Below are 20460 nucleotides of genomic sequence, written 5' to 3' on the forward strand. Positions count from 1 at the left end.
GCTCAACAGGACGAGTTCACTTCATAACTGTAGCGCCTAACACAGCCATAAAAGTTTTCTGCCAGAGTGTCCCAGCGGCCGGGAGGGGCGTCACTGGTTAGGTACCACGCCAGGGCTGCGTTCTAATCGCTGAGTTTGTGGTGTCTGCAGCGGTTAGCTTTGGTGCTCCTCCGGGTGAGGAGGATGCCGCGCGTGCGAGGGGGTACGCGCGCGGTGCGAGGACGGGCGAAAGCCCGCACCCACCCCACCCACATCCCCGGCGGCAGCGCGCGCGCTGCAGCGTCGCTGGCGCCGGGCGTCTGCGCGCGGCGGGGCTGGCGTTGGCAGTGGTGGCTGCCCTGGGTTGGTAACACGCTGCTGTCGCCTTGACCTCCTCCCGGAACAGATGGAGTCGGCCCGCGGCCACTAGCAGGAGGGCAGCAGCTGCGAGGCCAGGGCGACCCCAGGACCCCCGCAGCTGCCACCGGTGGGGGAAGACGTCCCGGGCTTAAGAGGTGTGCTGGGAGAGGGAGGGGGGACTTTAAGGCTCCCAAAGAAGCTTCTTTGAACCAAGTGTTACGGAAAAAGCTCGGCTGACCAGTAGAGAGCATCTACATAATGTAACCTATACCCCTCTTTTTAAATTTTATTTATCTATCTATCATCTATCTGTTTGTTTGTTTGTTTGTTTGTTTATAACAAATGGGAGAGTGGAGTCCTCAGGGAAAGAGACTCGCTCACTCAAGTCACGCGGCTATTAAATGGCAGAACTGGGACTAGAAACCAAGTCTGGCTTACTACGGCTTTATAAACTTACCATCCTCACTGAGATGAAAACTAATACAAGTAATTATTATTATAAAATACTAGATTTGGGGAATATGGGTGGTGGTATTAGCTTGGCATTCGGGACTATGAATACGATTTAGTGCTGGAAAAACCCAGCCACTCTGTGCTTGGGCTTGGACTGCTCTTCATTCATGACACATTTGCTCAGCACTTATTTGTGCCAGGCACTTTGCAGGAAACTGGAGATCTAGAGATAAACAAGAACCAGTCCTACGTGTGGAGCAAAAGAGAAGATTCCCCAGACAGCAGTAACTGAGGCAGGTGTGGGGAAACTCAATGGCCTCAGATTCAAGGCACCCTGGAAACTCACAAGGAGATGTCATTTCCGGCTGTCTGTAGGAAGACCTGGGGGAGGGAGTGGGGCATTCAGACATGGACAGTACATTCCAGGTAGAACGTTCAGTGTTAGCAACTAAACTTCAGACGAGTGTGAGGAATAAGGAGTAGTTTGGTTTGCCAGAATGCAGGAGTGAGGAGGCCACCATCATAGAGGACATAAAATGGAGAATTGGTAGTGGGGAGCTCTGGAGGAATTCCAAACAGAGAATGAGAGTGCAGTGGCTGTGGATGGTTCATCTGACTGAGAGGCAGAACCCTCAGCTGGAGCGTAAGGACGTCGGACCATGGATCTTTATAGCTCTGAGGGTCTGAATTTGCCAGGCTAAGAGGACAGGTTTCGTGGAGCCATCTCAGTGTAGCAGGACTGTGACTGAAATATGGAGATGGAGTGGGAAAGGGTCCAAATGGAACTGGGAGACTGGTGGACTGTAGGGAAACAGCTGTGATCCTGTTTCGAACTTCCAGTAGCATTCTTGGGAGTAGTTTGTGAAAAGTGCTCTTAGTATTCTTGTATCACGGCTGGCCTTACAGACATGAGCAACAGTTCATCAGCCTGTTTCTATCTGTGCAGGGGGCAGTTACTTCTTTTGATGCATCCCCAGAGATCAACAGGATAGCCTGTTTTGGCAGTTGAAACAGGAAATTTCTTGTACAAAGATTTTTAGACTTACCTCAGTGTCGCTCTTTATTATAAACTAGGCAAACAATTCTGTACAGATGAACTGTTAAAATGAAATATTTTTACCTAAAAGATGACACACATAGATCGCAGTAGAGGACTTTATAAATGTATCATTAATTGGTTTCGTGTTATCATATTTATGCAGCACTACATACCTGTGCCTTAATGAAGAGGGTGGATGTGATAAATGTAAATCAAATTGCTCAAACAGATAGGCTAAGGCCTGAGTCCCAGGATCTTCTCGAAGCAGCTAGCTCCACCTTTCCACCTCCCCTGCAGAAGAAGTGCAGGGGTTCCCCAAGGCTCTACTTCCCATTACTCACTGGTTCCGAATGTGAATATTTAAAAACTTCTCGTGTTGTTATATAAAATATATATTCTGTGTGTTTTGTAGCTTCTCTATCTAATGGATATTTGGGAAGAGGGAGAAGACGAAATATTGTTTAGTAGAAATTCATTTGCTTAATGATGTTAATCAATGGTATAAAGAAAGAGCATGCAGTTTGGAATAAGAAGACACAGCTGGAATTGAATTCTAATTCTGTCACTTACGACCCGTGTGACTTTGGGTCTGATACTTAACTCATCCGTAAAATTGTGATCATAATAATCAGCTCACAGTGGTTAATCAGTCTAATAGTGTGCGAGAAGGGCTGCAGAAACGTTAGCAAGGGAGGCAGTATAGTGTACACGGACAGCAGCGGTTAGGATTAGGAGCCAACCATGGAGGCAGGCTAATCTGAGTCCAGGTTTGGGTTCTGCCATTTTCTGCTGCATGATTTTGGGTGAGTTCCGAAACGACTCCGAACATCAGGTTCTTCATCTTTAAAATGGAGGAAATAATAATATCTATTTTGTGGTGTTGATTTGAGGATTACACCTAGCACAGTTTCTGGGAAATCATATTTTTCTCAACCCTGACTGTGTTTAAATGTTCCCAGTGACAGAAACTGCTATCTGTATAAGGTGCTCCATTCCGTTGTTGAATCATCTTCAATAAAAGAAAAAATTTTCTTATATATAGCTCAAAACAGCCTTAATATAACTTCCAGATATTGGTCCGCTTCTAGGCTTTGTTTTTTAAAAAATAGTCTTTTTTAAATTAATGATTTTGTTTTGAGGTAATCGTATTTTCATACGCAGTTTTCAGGAAATAATACAGAGCGATTCCTTGCATCTTTACCCAGTTTCCCCCAATGGTAACCTCTTGTGAAACTACAGTACAATATCACAACTGGGAGACTGACATTGACACTACAGATATGTAGGGCATCTCCTTGTTACCTTTTCATAGCCACGCCCACTTCATTCTCTCCCATCCCTTCCTGAACCCTTGGCAATCACCATTCATTCTCTATTTCTATAATTTTGTCATTTCGAAAATGTTGATGTAAATGGAATCATATGTTAGATAACCTTTTGTCATTTTTTTTTTTTTTCACTCAGCATAATTCTCTGGAGATTCAATCAGGTCATTAATTCTTTCAGATATCAATTCCTTTTTCCTTTTTATTCTTTGGTAGTAGTGTTCCGTAGTATTGCTGCGCCCCATTTGATTAACTCTTCACCTATTGAAGGTCATCTAGATCGTTTCCAGTTTTTGGCTATTATAAATAAGCTGCCATAAACATTTGTGTACAGGTTTTTGTGTTGATATAAATCTTCATCGTCTCTGAGATAAGTGGCTAAGGTGCAATTGCTGTATCATATGGAAATTACAAGTTCAGTTTCTCAGGAAGTTGCCAGACTTCTTCTAGTGTGGCTATCCCGTTTTATATTTTTACTAATAATGAGTGATCTAGTTATTTGCATCCTTGCCAACATTTTCTGGAGTCGTATTTTTTATTTTAACTATGTGATAGGTGTGTTGTGCTATCTCATTTTGGTTTTGATCTGCATTTCTATAATGACTAATGTTGTTCAACATGCCTTACTTGACATCTGTGTCTCTTCTTTGTTAAAATATGTCTTTGTGTCTTTTGCTCAAGTTCTAATTGTATTCTTTGCTTTTTTGTTGCTGAGTTTTGAGAGTTCTTTATATATTCTCCATACTAGTCCTTTCTTGAATATGTGGTTTGCAAATATTTTCTCCCACTCCGTAGCTTGTTTTTTTGTCCTTTTAACAGATCTTTTACAGTGCAAATGTTTTTAATTTTGAGGACATCCAGTTGCCAGTTTTTCCTTTTATGGATAGTACTTTTGGTAACAAGTCTAAAAACTCTTTGTTTACTGTAGGACCTGAGGATTTTCTCCTCCATGATTTTTCTCCAGTGTTTTATATTTACATTTACAGTTAATTCCATGATCCATTGTGAATTATTTTTTCTATAAGTCGTGAGACTAGGTCAAAGTTTTTTTCTTTTTCTCTTTTCCTCAATGAAAGACCAATTGTTCCAGTGCCATTTGTTGAGAATCTTTTTTGTAAAATAGCATATGACCTTGAGCAAGTCAAATTACCTGCCTAGGTCTGTTTCCTCTGTCTTAAAAATAAGATGGATGCACTAGAACTGGACGGGTGTCATTCAGACTCCATTCCTGGAAGGGCTGGAGCCCCAGGAGCCTTAGTAGCAGCAGCATTGAGGGACATATGGGGCTCTCATGCTTCTCTCTGGCTTTGTCCAGGGGAAGGCTGTTTTTCATGTTTTATATCATTATGGGTCCATCTGGTATTTGGTTTGATACAGGGCCCCACTGCTAAAAGCAATTTTGGAGAGCAGCGAGTTAGATGATATCTGAAGTACCTTTCTGCAGTAAATTGCCGTGATTCTAAGTGTTTGGTGTCAGAAATCACTTTCCCCTTACATATTTGCTTCCAGGCTCCTCCCTTAGTTTCTTGAGAGCTTGCTCATATGAAATGTTTTTCTGTTATCTTGTCATCCCTCTTTATAAATATGATGGGCTTCGTAAAAACATTAACTTACATTTCATAAATCAGTTTACGAGCTATATGTCAGAATTTAAAATGTGTTAAAAATATTAAAATTTTGCAGTAGAATCATCCATTCCACAGAATTACTATGGCTGAAAGAGAGGATAAGGAACTAAAACCACACATAAACCATCAAGCAATGCCTCAGTCTTTACAAACAGCCTTCTCTCTCACTATCTACCTGCCTAGCTCTTGACAGTTCACAAAGCACTTGCAACAGCTTTTAGCCAGTTCATGAAAGGTTATTTGCAATAGCTTTTTGAAATAAACAATTCAGCCTGCCTTCTGCCTTGTGTTCTCTAATATCTGCCTTCAAAATGAAGAAATCGAGACTCAGACAATTTGAATGATTTTCCCAAACTGACAAGTAGAAGACCAGAGACAAGATGTCACATTTTTAACACCCGGTCCAGTTATTTTTCCCCTCTGTAGTTTATAATATAAAGGTTTCGGTGGGATTTTCCCCACAGTTGGTATTTTCTACTGTCACTTTTTATCTGTAAAATGGGTTAATAACATAATAGGCTTAAATAGTTGTAGGTTTTTTTAAAAAAAATATATGAAATAGGGTTAATCGAGAATATTGCATTTAAAAAAAAACAGTTACACTACAAAGTGCTCTCTTATTCAGATGGTGGTTATTATTGTAAGCTTCACTGGGTCTTTGAATGCTAGCGTGCAGCTGTGTGTGTTCGCTGATTCCTATTCACGGAAAGTGTGTTTGTTTATATTACAGTATATTATCTGTTTTTCCTTTTAGTACCCACATGGCCAAATTGTGAACTGCCATATTAATAAGACCCAAACATATTTGAGAGGGTGGCTAGACTTAATGGTTTCTATAAAGCTATTTTAATAGTTATTTTTTAACAGATGGACTATTTACATTTGGCCACATTTCTGTGCCAGTGTGATGATGATTCAAGTTTTCAACAGATGGCATACAAATACTTGGGAAAACACCCTCCCAACATTAGTGGTTGTAAAAAAGTTTTTTAGAGGGCCAGAAAAGTGATAATGTGTATTCCCAAGCCCTTAGCCTATGCTATTATAATTATAATTCAGTTGACTTGGAAGTTTCCCTTTCTGGCGCTTGGATTTATTTTGTAAGTGAGTCTACCTTTCTCCATTAGTGTGAAAAGTGCTGAGGAACAGTTAGATCTTCAACATGGATGTAGCATTGAATCTCTTTTTGATTATTGATCGTTGTGTATAAGTTCCTCTTACTGACTCATTCTACTTCTGTGCCATATGTAGAAAATGTAACCCTCCATAAAAATCCACTGTCAAAGATTTTTTTTTTCTGAAAAGTATTGATTTAACAAGAAAGACTCATCAAATTTAGAATTTTCAGACATACTCATCAATATCATGAATTCCCTGACCTTCCAAATAGCTCCACTTCTACACTGACCACCTTGCACTATTTCTAGAATCAGTAAGTGAGGACTAAGAGAGAACACAGAGTAGTAGGTACATGGTGAAAATTTGTGAGCTGTTTGTGGTCGTTCCAATGACAAAGGGCATTTACTGATGTTAAGTGGATGGAGGCAGAGTGCCTAGACATGCACAGCATGGTTCAGCACAAGGAAGAAATGTCCTGTATCCCTCAGGATGCCTGAATATCTGTCTGGTCACTCGCCTGAGACTGGAACTTATGTCTGCTTAGATTAAGTCACAGAGTAAGTTTTGTTTTTTTTTTGTTTTGTTTTGTTTTTTGCACAGAGTATTAGCATCCAGCCATACCTCTGCTTTTTTATTTTGCTATGCTGCTATATAAAAGGCTACGAGACTTCTCCTCCGCTTCTGAATCCTGACTTTTTCATGTTCTGTAAGTACAAGCATATAGATACTTTATTATATCTTTTTGTATAGTCATGAACTGAATATTTACACAGTGAAACATATATTAATATAATTTTCCTTCCCTTTTCTATTCCAAATGAGGTATCATATTAATATATCTTTGAAATTTTGTGTCTAGGTAAATTACAATATGTGTGAATTTCTGGATTTAAAAACAGAATTATAAAATGCTTAGTGTAATAAAGGAACTCTGGAGTTGATCAGGATGAGAAACATTGCTATAAAAAATTAAGCACTAGCAGACAAATTCTTTCTCCACTTTCCCACTTGTATACAAATAATTCAGTGTTGAATCATTCAAAGAAGAGGACGAAGTGTGAGTCTAAGTCTTTAATAAGGAATGCAATCCCAATAAATTTTCTCTCCCTGTGCTTCTGTGAAAGTCTAAAACTTATTTCCTTTTGGCAAGTTGTATCAGCTGGATCTTCTTTGTGTCTGTCATTACAGATGGCGTTTAATGATTGCTTTAGTTTGAAATATCCTGGCAACCCCCAGCCAGGGGACTTGATTGAAGTATTTCGCCCTGGCTATCAGCACTGGGCCCTGTACTTGGGTGACGGTTACGTTATCAACATAGCACCTCTAGGTAAGATTCATTTCCAGCACTCGAGCTTTTTAATTTCCTTGTTACAGAAGGAATCATGAACAAAAGCACAAAATTAAACAAATTGTATATAAAATGTAGAAAGTAGATAAATATAGCCGATCTTTGTTTAAGGAAGGACATTTTAAGACCAAATGGCATTGAAGAAGTCACAGGACAATTCACATTAAAAGTTTAAATTTGTGGTTAAAAAATAATTGAAAAGTAAATAATTAGCTGAGTAAAATATTTGCCACAAATATGATAAAAGTCAATGTCTTTATATGTCACACAAATATATTATTTCAATTTATTCAATATCTATTTATAGATTACGCAGTATGTACCAACTGATATTCTAGATGCCGGGGATTCATAAACCTCTTCCTTCACAGTGAAGCTTATGAGACAGAGAGGGGAGAGAAAGAGAGAAAGAGAAGAAGGAGGAGGAGGAGGAGTAGGAGGAGAGAAGGAGGAATGGGGGAGAGAGAGAGGCGGGACGGGAGGGAGGGAGGAAAGCAGGCTATGAAGAAAACAGAGCAATGTTAGAATAGGGATAAGTGATTTGGAGAAAAAAATTATAAAGGCAAGATAGGAAGTGCTGGAAGTTTGGGGAGTGGTACTTTAGTTTTAAATGAGATGGTCAGGAAACTCTCATAAGAAAATAACATTTGAAAAACAAATCGAAAGAGGTGAGGAAACCAAGCAGACAATATCTGGAGCGTACCTTTCTCAATCTGAGGGAACAGCAAACACCCAAATCCCAAAAAGCAAATGGGTAGACAGTTGTGAACAATTTGTAGAAGGAGAAAAGCAAAAGCCAATACCTATCTTTAAAAGTTTCAACTTTTTAGTCATCTAAGAATAGTAAAATAAAATGATAGATTTTATGCCTATCATTTAACAAAGATTAAAAAATGATAACAATCAGTGTTGATAAGGGTATAATGAAATGAATAAAGGATGTTGTTGATAGAAATATAAGTTGATAAAATCATTCATGAAAAAATTTTAGTAATATGAGTTAAGAGGCTTAAAAGAGTCATATGCTTTGAACCTATAATTGTACTTCTATGAATCTATTCTTGGGAACATATCTATAGAGATGTAGACTAATATTTCTGTATAAGGTTATTCATATTTATCTCATTTATAATGGTTTGAAAAATAATGTATATATATATTTTAATAAAATTGATTTAAAATAAAAAAATAGACAATGGCTTAATGTTTAATATGGGAATAAATGACTTAGCCACAAATATTAGGCATCTGTGTTTGGCAGAATTCTTTAGCTACAGGTAACATAAATCAAACTAAAATTAGCTTAAAAAGGCAAAGTCATTGCTTCACTGAAAGAAACTTCAGAAAGTTCAGAGATGGTGCTGGCCTCAGGGATGCCTAGATCGAGGGGTTTTAACACTGTCTCAAGCCTGCGTTTTTTCTATCTGTTGTCATTCTCCCAGGATATGTTTCTCTAAGAAGCTGAACTGATGGCCACCGGCATCCTTAGTCCTTCATTTCTTATAATATTGTGACCCAGCAGGAGCTATAGATAATCCCTGACTGTTGCGGTTAGAAAAATCATGGAGAATGACTCTAATTCGTCCAGTGTGGATCCCATGCCCATTGCCAGACTGTCACTGTACCCAGGAGAATGGGATACTGATTAACCTAAACAGTCTTTTCCAGAAAGACAGAGGCAGTAGTCAGATGGGGTGCAAAACAATAGCCACTATAAAATCCATTAAAACTCACATTTTTGGATGTGTTTAATTATGTGAGATATGATCCTTATATGATATTTATTTGAAAATTCCAAATTAAAATGCAACATGCAATATGATATCCAGTTTGCAGGGAAATAACATAGACACATAAATATACAAACATATATGCAATCTATTCACATGTTAATAAAATACTTAATAAAAGTACATCAAAATAATAGTAGTTATTTCTGGGTGAGAGAATAACACATAATTAAGATTTGCATGTTTTGCTGTATTTTCTAAATGTTTAGAAATGAGCAAAAATTTAATAAGAAAAATGTGTGCAAATAACAAATAGCCTGGAGTATTTTTTTCCTCAAGATACCTTTAAACAGAAATGTTCGTAGGCCAAGGTTTTACTATTTCGAGAACTTCTGAGAATTTTTAATAAAGTAGTTTCCGCAATATTTTGAGATATTTGTCTGTTTTCTAGAATACTGAAAATGGAAATAGCAAATAAAATGACATTTATGATACAGAGCTGGCAGTTTTTGCCCACTCTGGTGATTAACACTTAACAACTCTCTATGTTATCTCTGAACTTTTCACATCTGGAAAATAATACGAGATCTTGGTCCTGTTTCTTTATTTTCATGTCTTAAGCTCCATATTAATGTGGTACAAGCACTGAGCCTTGATCCTATAGACTGAAATTCAATTCCTGTTTCTGTTAATTAGTCATGTGATATACTTTATAAGTCTATTAACCTCTCCAAGCTTCAATTTCTTCATCTGTAAATAGATTATATTGGACTAGTAAAAAAAAGAGAGAGGGAGAATGAGTTCAATAATTCTAATTAGGCTATAAGTGTGCTAAGAACTTGTAATATGTAAAAACTTAAAAAAAAACAACTAGAAATGCTGCTTCAAGGAAAAGGAACTTGGAGGATTAAAAAAAAAAAGAGGAATGGAAAAAAGAGTTTGCTTTTAGTCATTACTAAAAGAGAATGTGTCTAAACATTGGCTATTTAGAGACTCTTCTTGTAATTTATTAGAACAATGGCAAGCATAGCAGTCTTGGGCAGATGGAGAGGGACTGGAGCCTGGCATTAGAACTGAACACTGAGGAATCATCTCTCCACCCTCGGACACCAACTGTGACAGACCAGGGTACAAAGGTCCCTGGTAGCCTTAGGCAAATGCTTACCCATAGAGGAAGTTAGGACCGATTTATGGGGCATGGGCATTATAACAGGTGGGTAAGCCACAGCACGGGGCCACATCTAGCAGACAGTATATACTAGATTAGGTTCAGGTTCAGGACTTAGTTTCTTGGCCAAAGAAACTGGCAAGACAAAATCAGTGGCCTAGCCTGATCCCAGCTCACCTCTCAGAGAACTGGAGTATCATGCACATTTCAAATTGGACCCCAATTGAAGCCTCATTGAAAGAATAAGTGTACAAAGTGGAAGTGAGGGTAAAGAATGCAGCTTAGACAGTAGGACAACCCTATTAATCATAACGAACTACTGCTAAAGCCCAACTATGTTAGTTGGAAAGGGTTCGCATGCTAAAGAAAAAACTGCTTTACAGAAAACATGGGCAATGATCTCATCTGTACTATGTTAAAAACATATACCAAGATCTCTAATAATTATACCAATTAATAGAGAACTTATTACTCAAGAAAGGATAGAGTTTTCTCACCTAATTTGATCTACGGATACAGATTTTCAAAAGTCGCTTACATTCTCGCTCATATAGTACTGAATAACTGTTACTGATAAATTACAATGAATACTTAAGGCTGGTAAGATTGTTTTTTGGTTTGATGATGAGTTAGAAACAGAGCTAGGTTTAGTTATCCTAGTACTTTGAAAGTCTTTAGATGGCATTGGAGTTCACTGGGCTGGGTCACTAACCAGAATTCTCCTTATAGAGGATGATATCCCTGCATCATTTACAAGCGCCAAGTCTATATTCAGCAGAAAGGCCCTGGTGAGGATGCAGCTCTTGAAGGATGTTGCAGGAAATGACACATACAGAATAAACAATAAGTACGATGAAACATACGCCCCTCTCCCCATGGAAGAAGTCATGCACCGGTCAGAATTTGTGATTGGACAGGAGGTGGAGTATGACATACTGGTCAACAACTGCGAGCATTTTGTGACTTTGCTTCGCTATGGAGAAGGAGTTTCAGAGCAGGTGAGTTTTCTTTAGGAGACATGTAAGAAGTATCTTACATTGAGGAAATAATCACTACTACTATGATCATGTTCTCAAGCCTCAAATGACATGATAAGAATGAGAAAACATGTGAATACTGAATAATAAAGAAGGGAATTGAGTTGTCCAAGGTCATGCAGCAAGTTAATGACCAAACAGATTAGAACACGAATATCATGAATTTGAGGTAGAAGGGACTTGAAGCAGAATCAAGACCATAGCTTTCTGTCAGTCTTATTGCCCTCTGCCCTTCAATTTTTCCCCTAGTACCTGACCATACAGCAGTCTCAAATAAGATGTACTAAAAAGAATATGTTGAAAAGAACATTGACTTTTTTGAGTGGTAGTTCACTTATCAAAAACAGATGGCAATCCTAAGATTCTTTTTCATTAACTGACAAAGTCCAACTAATAACATATCTTCATGGATTTGTAAATGTTTTCTATCTCCTCACAATGCTAGTTTCAAATGAATTTTATACTTTGAAGTAGATTCTTTAATTTATTGAGCTTTGGATGATTTTTAATGAATTAATTGACCTTAGTTTTAAAAGATCTTGCAATTTTGTCATTTACCTACAATAATTTGCGGTATGGCAGATTTCTAACTAAAAACATGCTTGATTCAATTGCCTTTTCCCTACCTATAATCTACCAATTCAACTCTATCGCTGATATATTAACCTAAAGATGTATTAAAATGGTATGAAAGAATTAATATATAAAGGCTTCCAGTATCTCGAAATGATAGATCAGTTATATAAGCATTTATTTTAAGGAATGAGGTTATGATTCTTCTCAAGGAAGCTTGGGAACATGGGAGATGAAATATAATGAAAGGATACATTTGTTTTCATTAAGAAATGATTTAATTGGAAATTTATTTTTATTGGGAACTACATTAACATAATGAGTATTCTATTCACATGCAACAATAAATTGCTTCTCAGCCAGAACACAGAGTGTATGCACTCAAATTCATCTTTGCCTTTGCTTTAGAAACTAGTGGTATAGCCAGAAATCAAGTCTGTTCTTCTAAGTTGTTAATGATAAAATTGTCCGTTGCACTCACTAAGCATTTTTTAAACTATGGCTAAATAAAAGGAATTAGAGCCATCTTCATACTTTGCACTTGCAGTCTGCTTTTAATCTTTCATACCCAGAATCAAGGGCATAAACAGTTAATCATTCCTCAACAACTAAGAACTGTTCTCTAGCAGGTTCTGATGAAAACAGAGCAGTAACAACAGCCTTAAGAACCTACTTACGCTTTGGAATTCTGCTGACTTGAGCTAGAACTCCATCTTTACCACTTATTAGCTGAGTAACTTTACGCACATTGTTTATCAGTTTCCTAATTCATAAACTGAGGTTATTTCGTAGATTATAGAGGATATTTGAAATCTCAGCATTTTGTATTATCCTTTCATAAATGCTGTGTGTTAGATATTGTTATTAATTGCACTATTTTAGGAATTTTATAGATAATTGTTGGTACTCTTCAATAAAATTTCTGCTGATCTAAGAGTAAATATAGCACTTGAATTAATATTTTTATTATGATCAATAATTAATAGTATTACTACCAGTAATGGGTAGTCTTAGCTTAGCTTTCTGGGTTCCCTTAAAGGTTTGGGGATCTTGCTCTTAGAACAATTTTTTTTGGAGAATGGCTGTGTATTTCCTTTAATTAAAAAAAAAAACTGTAAATGCGTTTTAAAAAGATGAGAAAAGTGGAAGGATTGTGACTCTATCTTTTTCTTCTTTGTTCTTTTTTTAATTTTTACAAATATTCATAGACTTTATTTTTTAGAGCAGTTTTAAGTTCACAGCAAAAATTGAACTAAAAGCATTCATTTCCTATCTACTCCCTCCCCACCACACATACAGAGCCTTCTCCACCATCGACATCCCACGTCAGTGTGCTATATTTGTCACAAAAGATGAACCAACATTGATACATCATTATCAACCAAAATACATAGTGAAAGAAACCAGAATATGTCACCCCAAAATATATCACTTTGGCGTAAAGATTATTTTGAGCTGAAGACATTGAGAAGAAGTAGATGCATAAAAAGCTCCCTGCCCTCCCTCTATTTGCCTAAAAGCATGACATAAACTTTCACAGGTGTCCCTTCTCCCACTCTTTACCAGGAATACAAAACCTAATCACAGAGACAACCTGCGGTTAGGGCAAGACCCTTCCTTATTAGCCTGGAGAAGGCACCAGAGGAATCTACATAACTTTACTAACTAACCTTTATCTGCCCTTAGATTCTTGAATATTTAATTTCCCAGGGTTTTCCACCCTTAGAAGGCAAAACCACTTTCTTTTGTCCTGTCATTGTTCTTTGTTCTTTGAAAACGCTATATAAGCCTGAATTCTAAACCACATCTTTGAGTTACTCTTCCCTAAGTATATATGAGATGTATATGTTAAGAAACTTCGTGGGTTTTTCTCTTGTTTATCTCTTTTATTATGGAGGCTCAGCTTAAAACCTTAGATGAGTAAAGGAAACACTTACCCTACAGCTAGTTTATGTTAGGGTCACTCTTTCTGTTGTAGATTCTACAGGTTTTGGCAAATGTATCATTACAGAATAGTTTCCCTGTCCTAAAAATCCTCTTTGCTTTAAGCCTATTCATTCCTCCCCCCACTTAAACTTCTAGTAACCGCAGATCTTTTTATTGTCGCCATGATTTTTCCTTTCCAAAATGTCATATAGTTAAAATTATACTAAGCAATATGCATTTAAAATTCCTCTCTGTCTTTTCATGGCTTGATAGCTCATTAATTTTTATCACTGAATAATATTCCATTGTCTGGATGTCTGCTCACCTACTGAAGGACCTCTTGGTTGCTTCAGGTTTTGGTAATTATGAATAAAGCTGCTGGAAACATTTGTGCAGGTTTTCATTTGGATGTAAGTTTTTAACTTCTCAGGAGCATGATTGCTGGTTTGTCTGATAAGAGTAAGTTTAATTTTGTAAGAAGCTACCAAATTGCCTTCCAAAGTGGTGGTATAATTTGGCATTCCCACTTTTAGTGAGAGTTCCTGTTGCTTCAGGAGCATTCTCACCAGTGTTAGGTGTTGTTAGTGTTTTGGAATTTAGACATTCTAGTAAGTATGTAGTGGTATCTTCTTTGAATTTGCAATGGCCTATGTGCATTTGAAGTCGAGCATCTTTCATGTGCTTATTTGTCATCTGCATATTACATTTGGTGATGTGTCATTTGAGATCGTTTACCCATTTTTAAATTGGGTTTCTTGCTTGTTTTCTTACTGTTGAGTTTTAAGAGTTCTTTGCGTATTTTGGATAATAATCTATCAGATTTGTCTTTTGCGAATGTTTTCTCACCTATGTCTTATCTTTTCAGTATTTTTAATAATTTCTAAAATCAACATTTTCACTGTTATAGTCTAAACAGGTTATTAAAATGTGTCTATCTTTGTGGAAGAAGGCAGGGCCCTTGACAAGCTGACACACAACACACCCTGACTGTGTAGTTGGATCAATGCTGCAGTCATCTGTGACCTAACTATACTATGTCTAGACACTGAACTCCAGATTCAACTAACATTTCATCGGGCATGTACAGATCCTCAGAATGAGGTCTGTATTGAGGGCTGTAGACGAAAGCCCTAGAAAATCTGAAGTGTGCAGAGTTGGATTTGGTGATTTTATAATCCTAAGTAAGCCATAAAGTAAAAGCTCTTGTTCATGCTGGTTCACCAAGAATAGCCTGGGACATTATAATCTTGCAGGTTAGATCCCATTACACATAACTCTAAAGGATCGCCTGAATTACATGGGGTGTTGCTGTCTAGAATGCAACTTGAAATAAGTGTTTAGGATTTTGGAAACTGCATGCACTGCCGTTAAGTGGCTTTATTATTGTTGTATGTGGCCTGTTCGATCTCAGGGGATTTTGCTTTAGGATCCAGTTGTTCATCCCCTCCTTAGGCTCTTAGATTTATGGGATTTCTCTCACATTTTCTATTTCTAGTGGCTGAAAGATACCCAGTGTGTTAAAGCTGCATCTAGCTAGGGCCCTTTTACCCACAGGATCCTGAGTTTTCCCAGGGATGTGCCCTGCTGCCACTTGACATGTCTGGTTAAAGATACCTATTGCACCTTCCTATTTTTTCATTGTCTGCTACCCTTCCTTGCATCAAACCTTCTTGGGATCTCAGCACCTGACTAGAATTATGTGAGGGTTGGGTTTGATGTCTAATCTTTGATCCCTGTCTGATTATTGAGTCCGCTCATGTTTGGAATTTTGTCCTGTATATTGTATGTATAGTGTATCTCCCTGCCCCCCCCCCTTTTCACCCCATGTACTATGTGGGCAGCTCTATGCTACAGTGAATTCTGACTCTCTCCTGGGAAATAACTTAGATAGAGACTAATTAAAACTTGTAAATAAAATAAATAATCAACCAAATAAATACGTGAAATTAGAATTGTAAACTAAAATAGAATTTGTTAGTTGTTCGCTTGAGCCATTCTCCCTGGCGACCAGGGAAGATGGCAGAGCAGGGAGTTGCAGGCACAGGCTTTGTCTCTGCAGACCACTGGATGGTGTAATAGAGTGAACTCCTGTCATTGCTCTTCTTCCCTGGCTGTGGTTCTTGCTACCTGTTCCCAACAGGGAAGCTTCATTCGAGGAGGTAGCCTCATGCCAGTAATACAGGGGAATGGAGGAGGCTTGCGGGTTAGACAGAGGGCATGCTTGCCTGTGAGCTGGGTCAGGCTTTCCAGCATTTGGGATGGTTCCCAGAGTCATTTGGGAAAAAATGTTGTGCTTTTGGAGAGCCTGATTCTTAAATCCCAGAGAACAACTGTTGTTTTCGGAATACCTGCCACTGAAGTATCTGAATGTGACCTTCGGGTCATAAAATTGCATTCAAACCCATGCAGACAGAAGGCAATGTTAGTTGAGTGCCATGAAAAACCCATGAATATTCATTAGATCCCTCATCATGGTGATGATTAATACTCTTAAAGCCATAAATGTCTGAACTCCTTTATGGACGATTGAACTTGAAAGTGGTTTATTTTAGTTTGTCGACATCAGAAATTAATTTTTGACATGATAGTTAACATTAGTATTGATTTTTCTTGAAGTTTATTAGAATACAAATTGTATCTACCAAATAAGAGTTTATAAGTAATTACCCCAGATCCCATTCCTGAATTATTTTGCTAACAGAGGTTCTTGAGTCAAGGAAAAAATACACACACACACACACACACACACACACACACATACATTTACCCTGGTACAGACACGACCAAAGTAATGTATGTTTAGGGGGTAAGGTTGTGTAGGAGGAGAATATATGGTTCAAAACTCAACCTGTAGCTAAACATCCCAGCAATATAACCTCGGACAAATCTCTTTTAACTTCTCAAATTTTGCAAAACAGGAATAATGCTCCTTCCGGTGTACTATGATGATTAGTAAGAATTATGGCCTAATAAGTTTCTAAATGGTCAGGGGCTATAAAAATATGAGGGAGATATATATATATATATATATATATATATATATATATATATATATAGTGTGTGTGTGTTTATATCTGTCATAATTATAAAAATTATAAATTCATTTCTTCATCTTCATACAAAATTTTAATTTTGCATTGAGCTTTAAATTTATCCATTGTACATTAAGATGGGTCTTTTGTTTAAGAAACGAGCTAAAGCTTGGGTTTAGGACACTGAGATGCCTTTAGAATAAGATCTGTTTTTTGTTTCTCGTTTTATTACAGGCCAACCGAGCAATAAGCACTATTGGATTTGTGACAGCTGTTGCTGGTGTCTTCTCATTCCTGGGCTTGTTTCCAAAAAGACAAAGAGCAAAATATTATTAACAATTTACTGAAGAGATATCGGAACTGGAGTTTGTGAGAAGGGGGAATAAAACCTAGGATGAATACTTATTTTCAAGGCATCATTTCTGTTCAAAATTCCAATAATGGATGGCAGGCTGTTTAATAAATTGCTTACTGATATTATCTCATTATGAGCCAAGGACATTTTTCTCCCTACTAGCATAGATTTGCTGTGGCAGCTTGAACAAGAAGCAGTAGCCTTTTGAGTGAACCAGCAGAAGATCTTAACAAAATCACATTATATTTTATCTTCTACAATAAATATTATTTTCTTTTTCCCCAAGGGTAGCTATTTTTATTTGCCAGGAGAAAGAAGACAGCTTATATATGATTTTGAAAAATATGATAAGAGCCCTAAATTGTTAGAGTTGACATCTAAATTCATATTCCTTTTCTGGTCAGGAGAGAAACTGGGAAATTCAGCATTTGGTTAGGCAGTTTGAAGATCTTTGATTAGCAAGTCATTTGAGGGTAGATGCCTATATTTTTGCTCTTGTGTACATGATGGGGGGTGGAGTGCGGGTGGAGAGGGGATTGTCTTTGCTCTGGTGTTTCAGATCCAGTGATTTTCCCAGTAGTGACTCATTTGTCAGGAGTATGTGACAAGCAGGAATGGGCTATTACTTTTACCCTCATTGTTTCTTTTAGATTTTGAAGTATTTCAAGAGTTTGACCATTTTGACCTTAGAAAGAGATCATTAAGGTAGGTTTGAGGTGCCATATTTAGAAAACAATATCCCGTGTTGTTTTGTAAGGCTTTTCCTATAAGTCAAGGAGAGTGAAGATTTTATTCTTGCATTTTAGTGATAATATGTTAACAGAAACTACCTTTTAATCCCTTCCAGTGGAATTCTTGTTGGTAACAGCTGGGGAAAAATAGTTGCAGGTCTCTATACCCTTAGGATTATATCAGACTTTATAGCATTACCCTACAACACTAGCAGCCAATGACATCCTTCTTGTGACATCATTAAAAGCATGGCATTAAATAAAGTTCGAGTAAATATTGATGGGGGTGTACAATGAGGGAACTAGGAATATGGTAGATAAAATAACTAAACAGAAGCCTTGATGAAAGACCTGGACCTATTAAACTGATTCAGATTTTACCCTAGACCCCAAAATATTTTACAGTCTAATTGAAGGAGGTTAAGAAGAATGATAACGGAAGGGGTCATGTACTACAATCAGGGCCAATAGAGACCTTATGTCTCTTTCTTCCCTGTCCCCTGATTAACCCTTTCCCTTTCTTATGGTTCCAATTCTGTCTCCAGATAAACCTCAAACTCTCTCTTCCTCCACTAGTTCTCTGGGGCGTTATGAGTGTCTCCTACTAGATACCATAATTTCAAAATATCCTTTCATTTTTATTCTAGTTTCCTGATTCTTTTTTGTCCTACTCTCAAGTAACAGTGAAAAAAAAAAAAAAAGAGCTCTTTTCTAATATTGTCAAATTAGGGTGAGATTGATGGAAATTTAATGCATGACCTTTCCCAAAGTGTGTTTACCTTTTAATGAAGGAGGACTACAGAAGGCAAATCTTAACCCAAAGCAGGAGACTTGGGTGTGGTGGAATTACAACACTGGTGAACGGGGGGAGGGAGCAGAATTGGGGATGGGCCTTTTAAGGATCCTCAAGTTAAACATTTTCAGAGAACTCTGGACTTCTCCACTCCAGAAGACAGTCTTTGCTATGCTGGATAATGCCACAAATGCACTTTTAAATTAAATTTGTGAATTCATTATTTACATAGTATTCCAGTTTCTCTTAGTTTTCAGGCTTAGAGATAAGCTCACAAAGTTAATCATCAGTGTTCCCATAAAATTGGCCACTCTTGTTGATGGACAGTTTAAGATTGTCAGTTTGTTTTTCCTATAGCTAATTATTTGATGCGTGACCATGCTCAGTTTGCTTTTATCAAACATTTCCCCAAACCTTTAAACCTTTCTCTGAGCATATTTTTAATGAAGTTATATAGAGTTCAACTTTATCACGTTCCATGAAATAAAGATTATCACCTATCAGATACCAAACAGGTTGTTGTGGAAAAACTGGGGGTGGGGGGGGGGGAGGAGATTGTACATTTATTTAAGATAAAAAAAAACTTTTTATGCTATCTAAATGTTATAGTGTATTAATTGAATCTTCTCCACAAAGGTTAGGTTAATAAATACAGATGTTAGCTCAAGGACCCAAGTTACCATGTTTATGTTGGCATACATTTCTTAATCATAAGCTAAATATTTTTATCTCTTTATTTTTTATTATAGCCACTAAATTAGAAACATTTTGAAAATTTTCACTCTCCAAGAGCCGTGCACCAAAAAAAAAGCTTAAAAAGGAAATAAAATGTAAATATAGAGGGTTCGTTTTTATAAAAATTTGTATTTATGCTGCTGGTTTGTGTAACAAAGTACATAATACTTTTTATAACAATGAATTGATGAAATGCTGAAAACATGTTTTCAATTCTAAAGATTTCAGAACTGAATTCCCATCACAGTGTTAGGCACATATTTAGTATTCATGGAATGGGACTGGTTACCTAATTGCCTACGAACTGTTAAAGATCTGTTAGGTTAGCAAAATTAGATTTATCGTTACAAGGAAAGCCTAGTGGGTAATATAAAATATTCACTAGGAATAAATATTTTCTCAAGTTCACAGTGTGGTTGATATATATTAAAGGTAATAGTGTACACAATATATTTGTAAAGGACGTGCCCTTTCCTATAGTTGTTAGTGCACATCTAATAATTGATTTAGATAATGAAAACATGAGATGGAACTTGATTGTTTAGTAGCCTGTTAATTACCATACTGTTAATAAAACATTATGGGTCCCTTCCCTAGGATTTTTTTTTTTTTTTTTTAAATGAGCAATACTCTGTTTGGGGCAATTTTTGGAGATAGAATGTGAGCTTTTTGTGTCAGTAATAAAAAGTAAATAAAAGTGCTATGTTCTTTAAATGAAAAGTACATCTTAACAAAAGTAAAATTTATTTCATTACCTTTGCGATCTATTCTGGACGTTGTAGCTCACTGGCCCAAGAGCAATATACTTTGGGAGATGCCAGCTTCAGTGGTGGTTAGCTGTACTGGAGCCAAGATTGTAGGCAATAAATAGAAACCTCCATCATTCTCCACTTCCGCAGAGCTCTGGCTTACTACAGTCAGAGTTGAATTTTCTTAAGTAAATGTCAATTCTTATTTCTCTGTTAAAACCATATGAAAGAAGCAAAATGAGAATTTTGAGACTTTGGAAAAAGATATGTACATAAATGTTCTTCACAAATAAATATAAGGTTAAATAAATACTTGTGACAACAAACAAGGTGTTTTTTTCATATTATTTCTGAAGATTAAAATAAAAATATATGTGTTA

General features: G+C 37.0%; 1 protein-coding gene across 2 annotated transcripts; it reads left to right on the forward strand.

Annotated features, from left to right (window-relative positions):
• Window positions 1-308: 308 nt before the first annotated feature.
• On the forward strand, window positions 309-20354 carry PLAAT1 (phospholipase A and acyltransferase 1). 2 transcript variants are annotated; one of them, XM_016136343.2, is made up of 5 exons: window positions 309-494; window positions 6504-6609; window positions 7092-7230; window positions 10879-11147; window positions 16952-20354. In XM_016136343.2, the coding sequence occupies exons 3-5, from the start codon at window positions 7092-7094 to the stop codon at window positions 17051-17053; spliced, it is 510 nt and encodes a 169-aa protein (XP_015991829.1). In that variant the 5' UTR covers window positions 309-494; window positions 6504-6609; the 3' UTR covers window positions 17054-20354. The 2 variants fall into 2 exon arrangements, with proteins under 2 accessions (XP_015991829.1, XP_015991831.1); XM_016136345.2 differs by lacking the exon at window positions 6504-6609.
• The last annotated feature ends 106 nt before the right edge of the window (window positions 20355-20460 follow it).

This window comes from Rousettus aegyptiacus, unplaced genomic scaffold (genome assembly GCF_014176215.1).
Source record: "Rousettus aegyptiacus isolate mRouAeg1 unplaced genomic scaffold, mRouAeg1.p scaffold_m13_p_4, whole genome shotgun sequence".
In the NCBI taxonomy this organism is placed as follows: Eukaryota; Metazoa; Chordata; class Mammalia; order Chiroptera; family Pteropodidae; genus Rousettus; species Rousettus aegyptiacus.

What these genes read in the sequence shown, in the direction of transcription:
- PLAAT1 (XM_016136343.2), top strand. Translation starts at nt 7,092, where the DNA reads ATGGCGTTTAATGATTGCTTTAGTTTGAAATATCCTGGCAACCCCCAG. An exon ending in TATCAACATAGCACCTCTAG is followed by an intron (nt 7,231 to 10,878) that starts GTAAGATTCATT and finishes TTCTCCTTATAG; the next exon opens with AGGATGATATCCCTGCATCA. An exon ending in GAGAAGGAGTTTCAGAGCAG is followed by an intron (nt 11,148 to 16,951) that starts GTGAGTTTTCTT and finishes GTTTTATTACAG; the next exon opens with GCCAACCGAGCAATAAGCAC.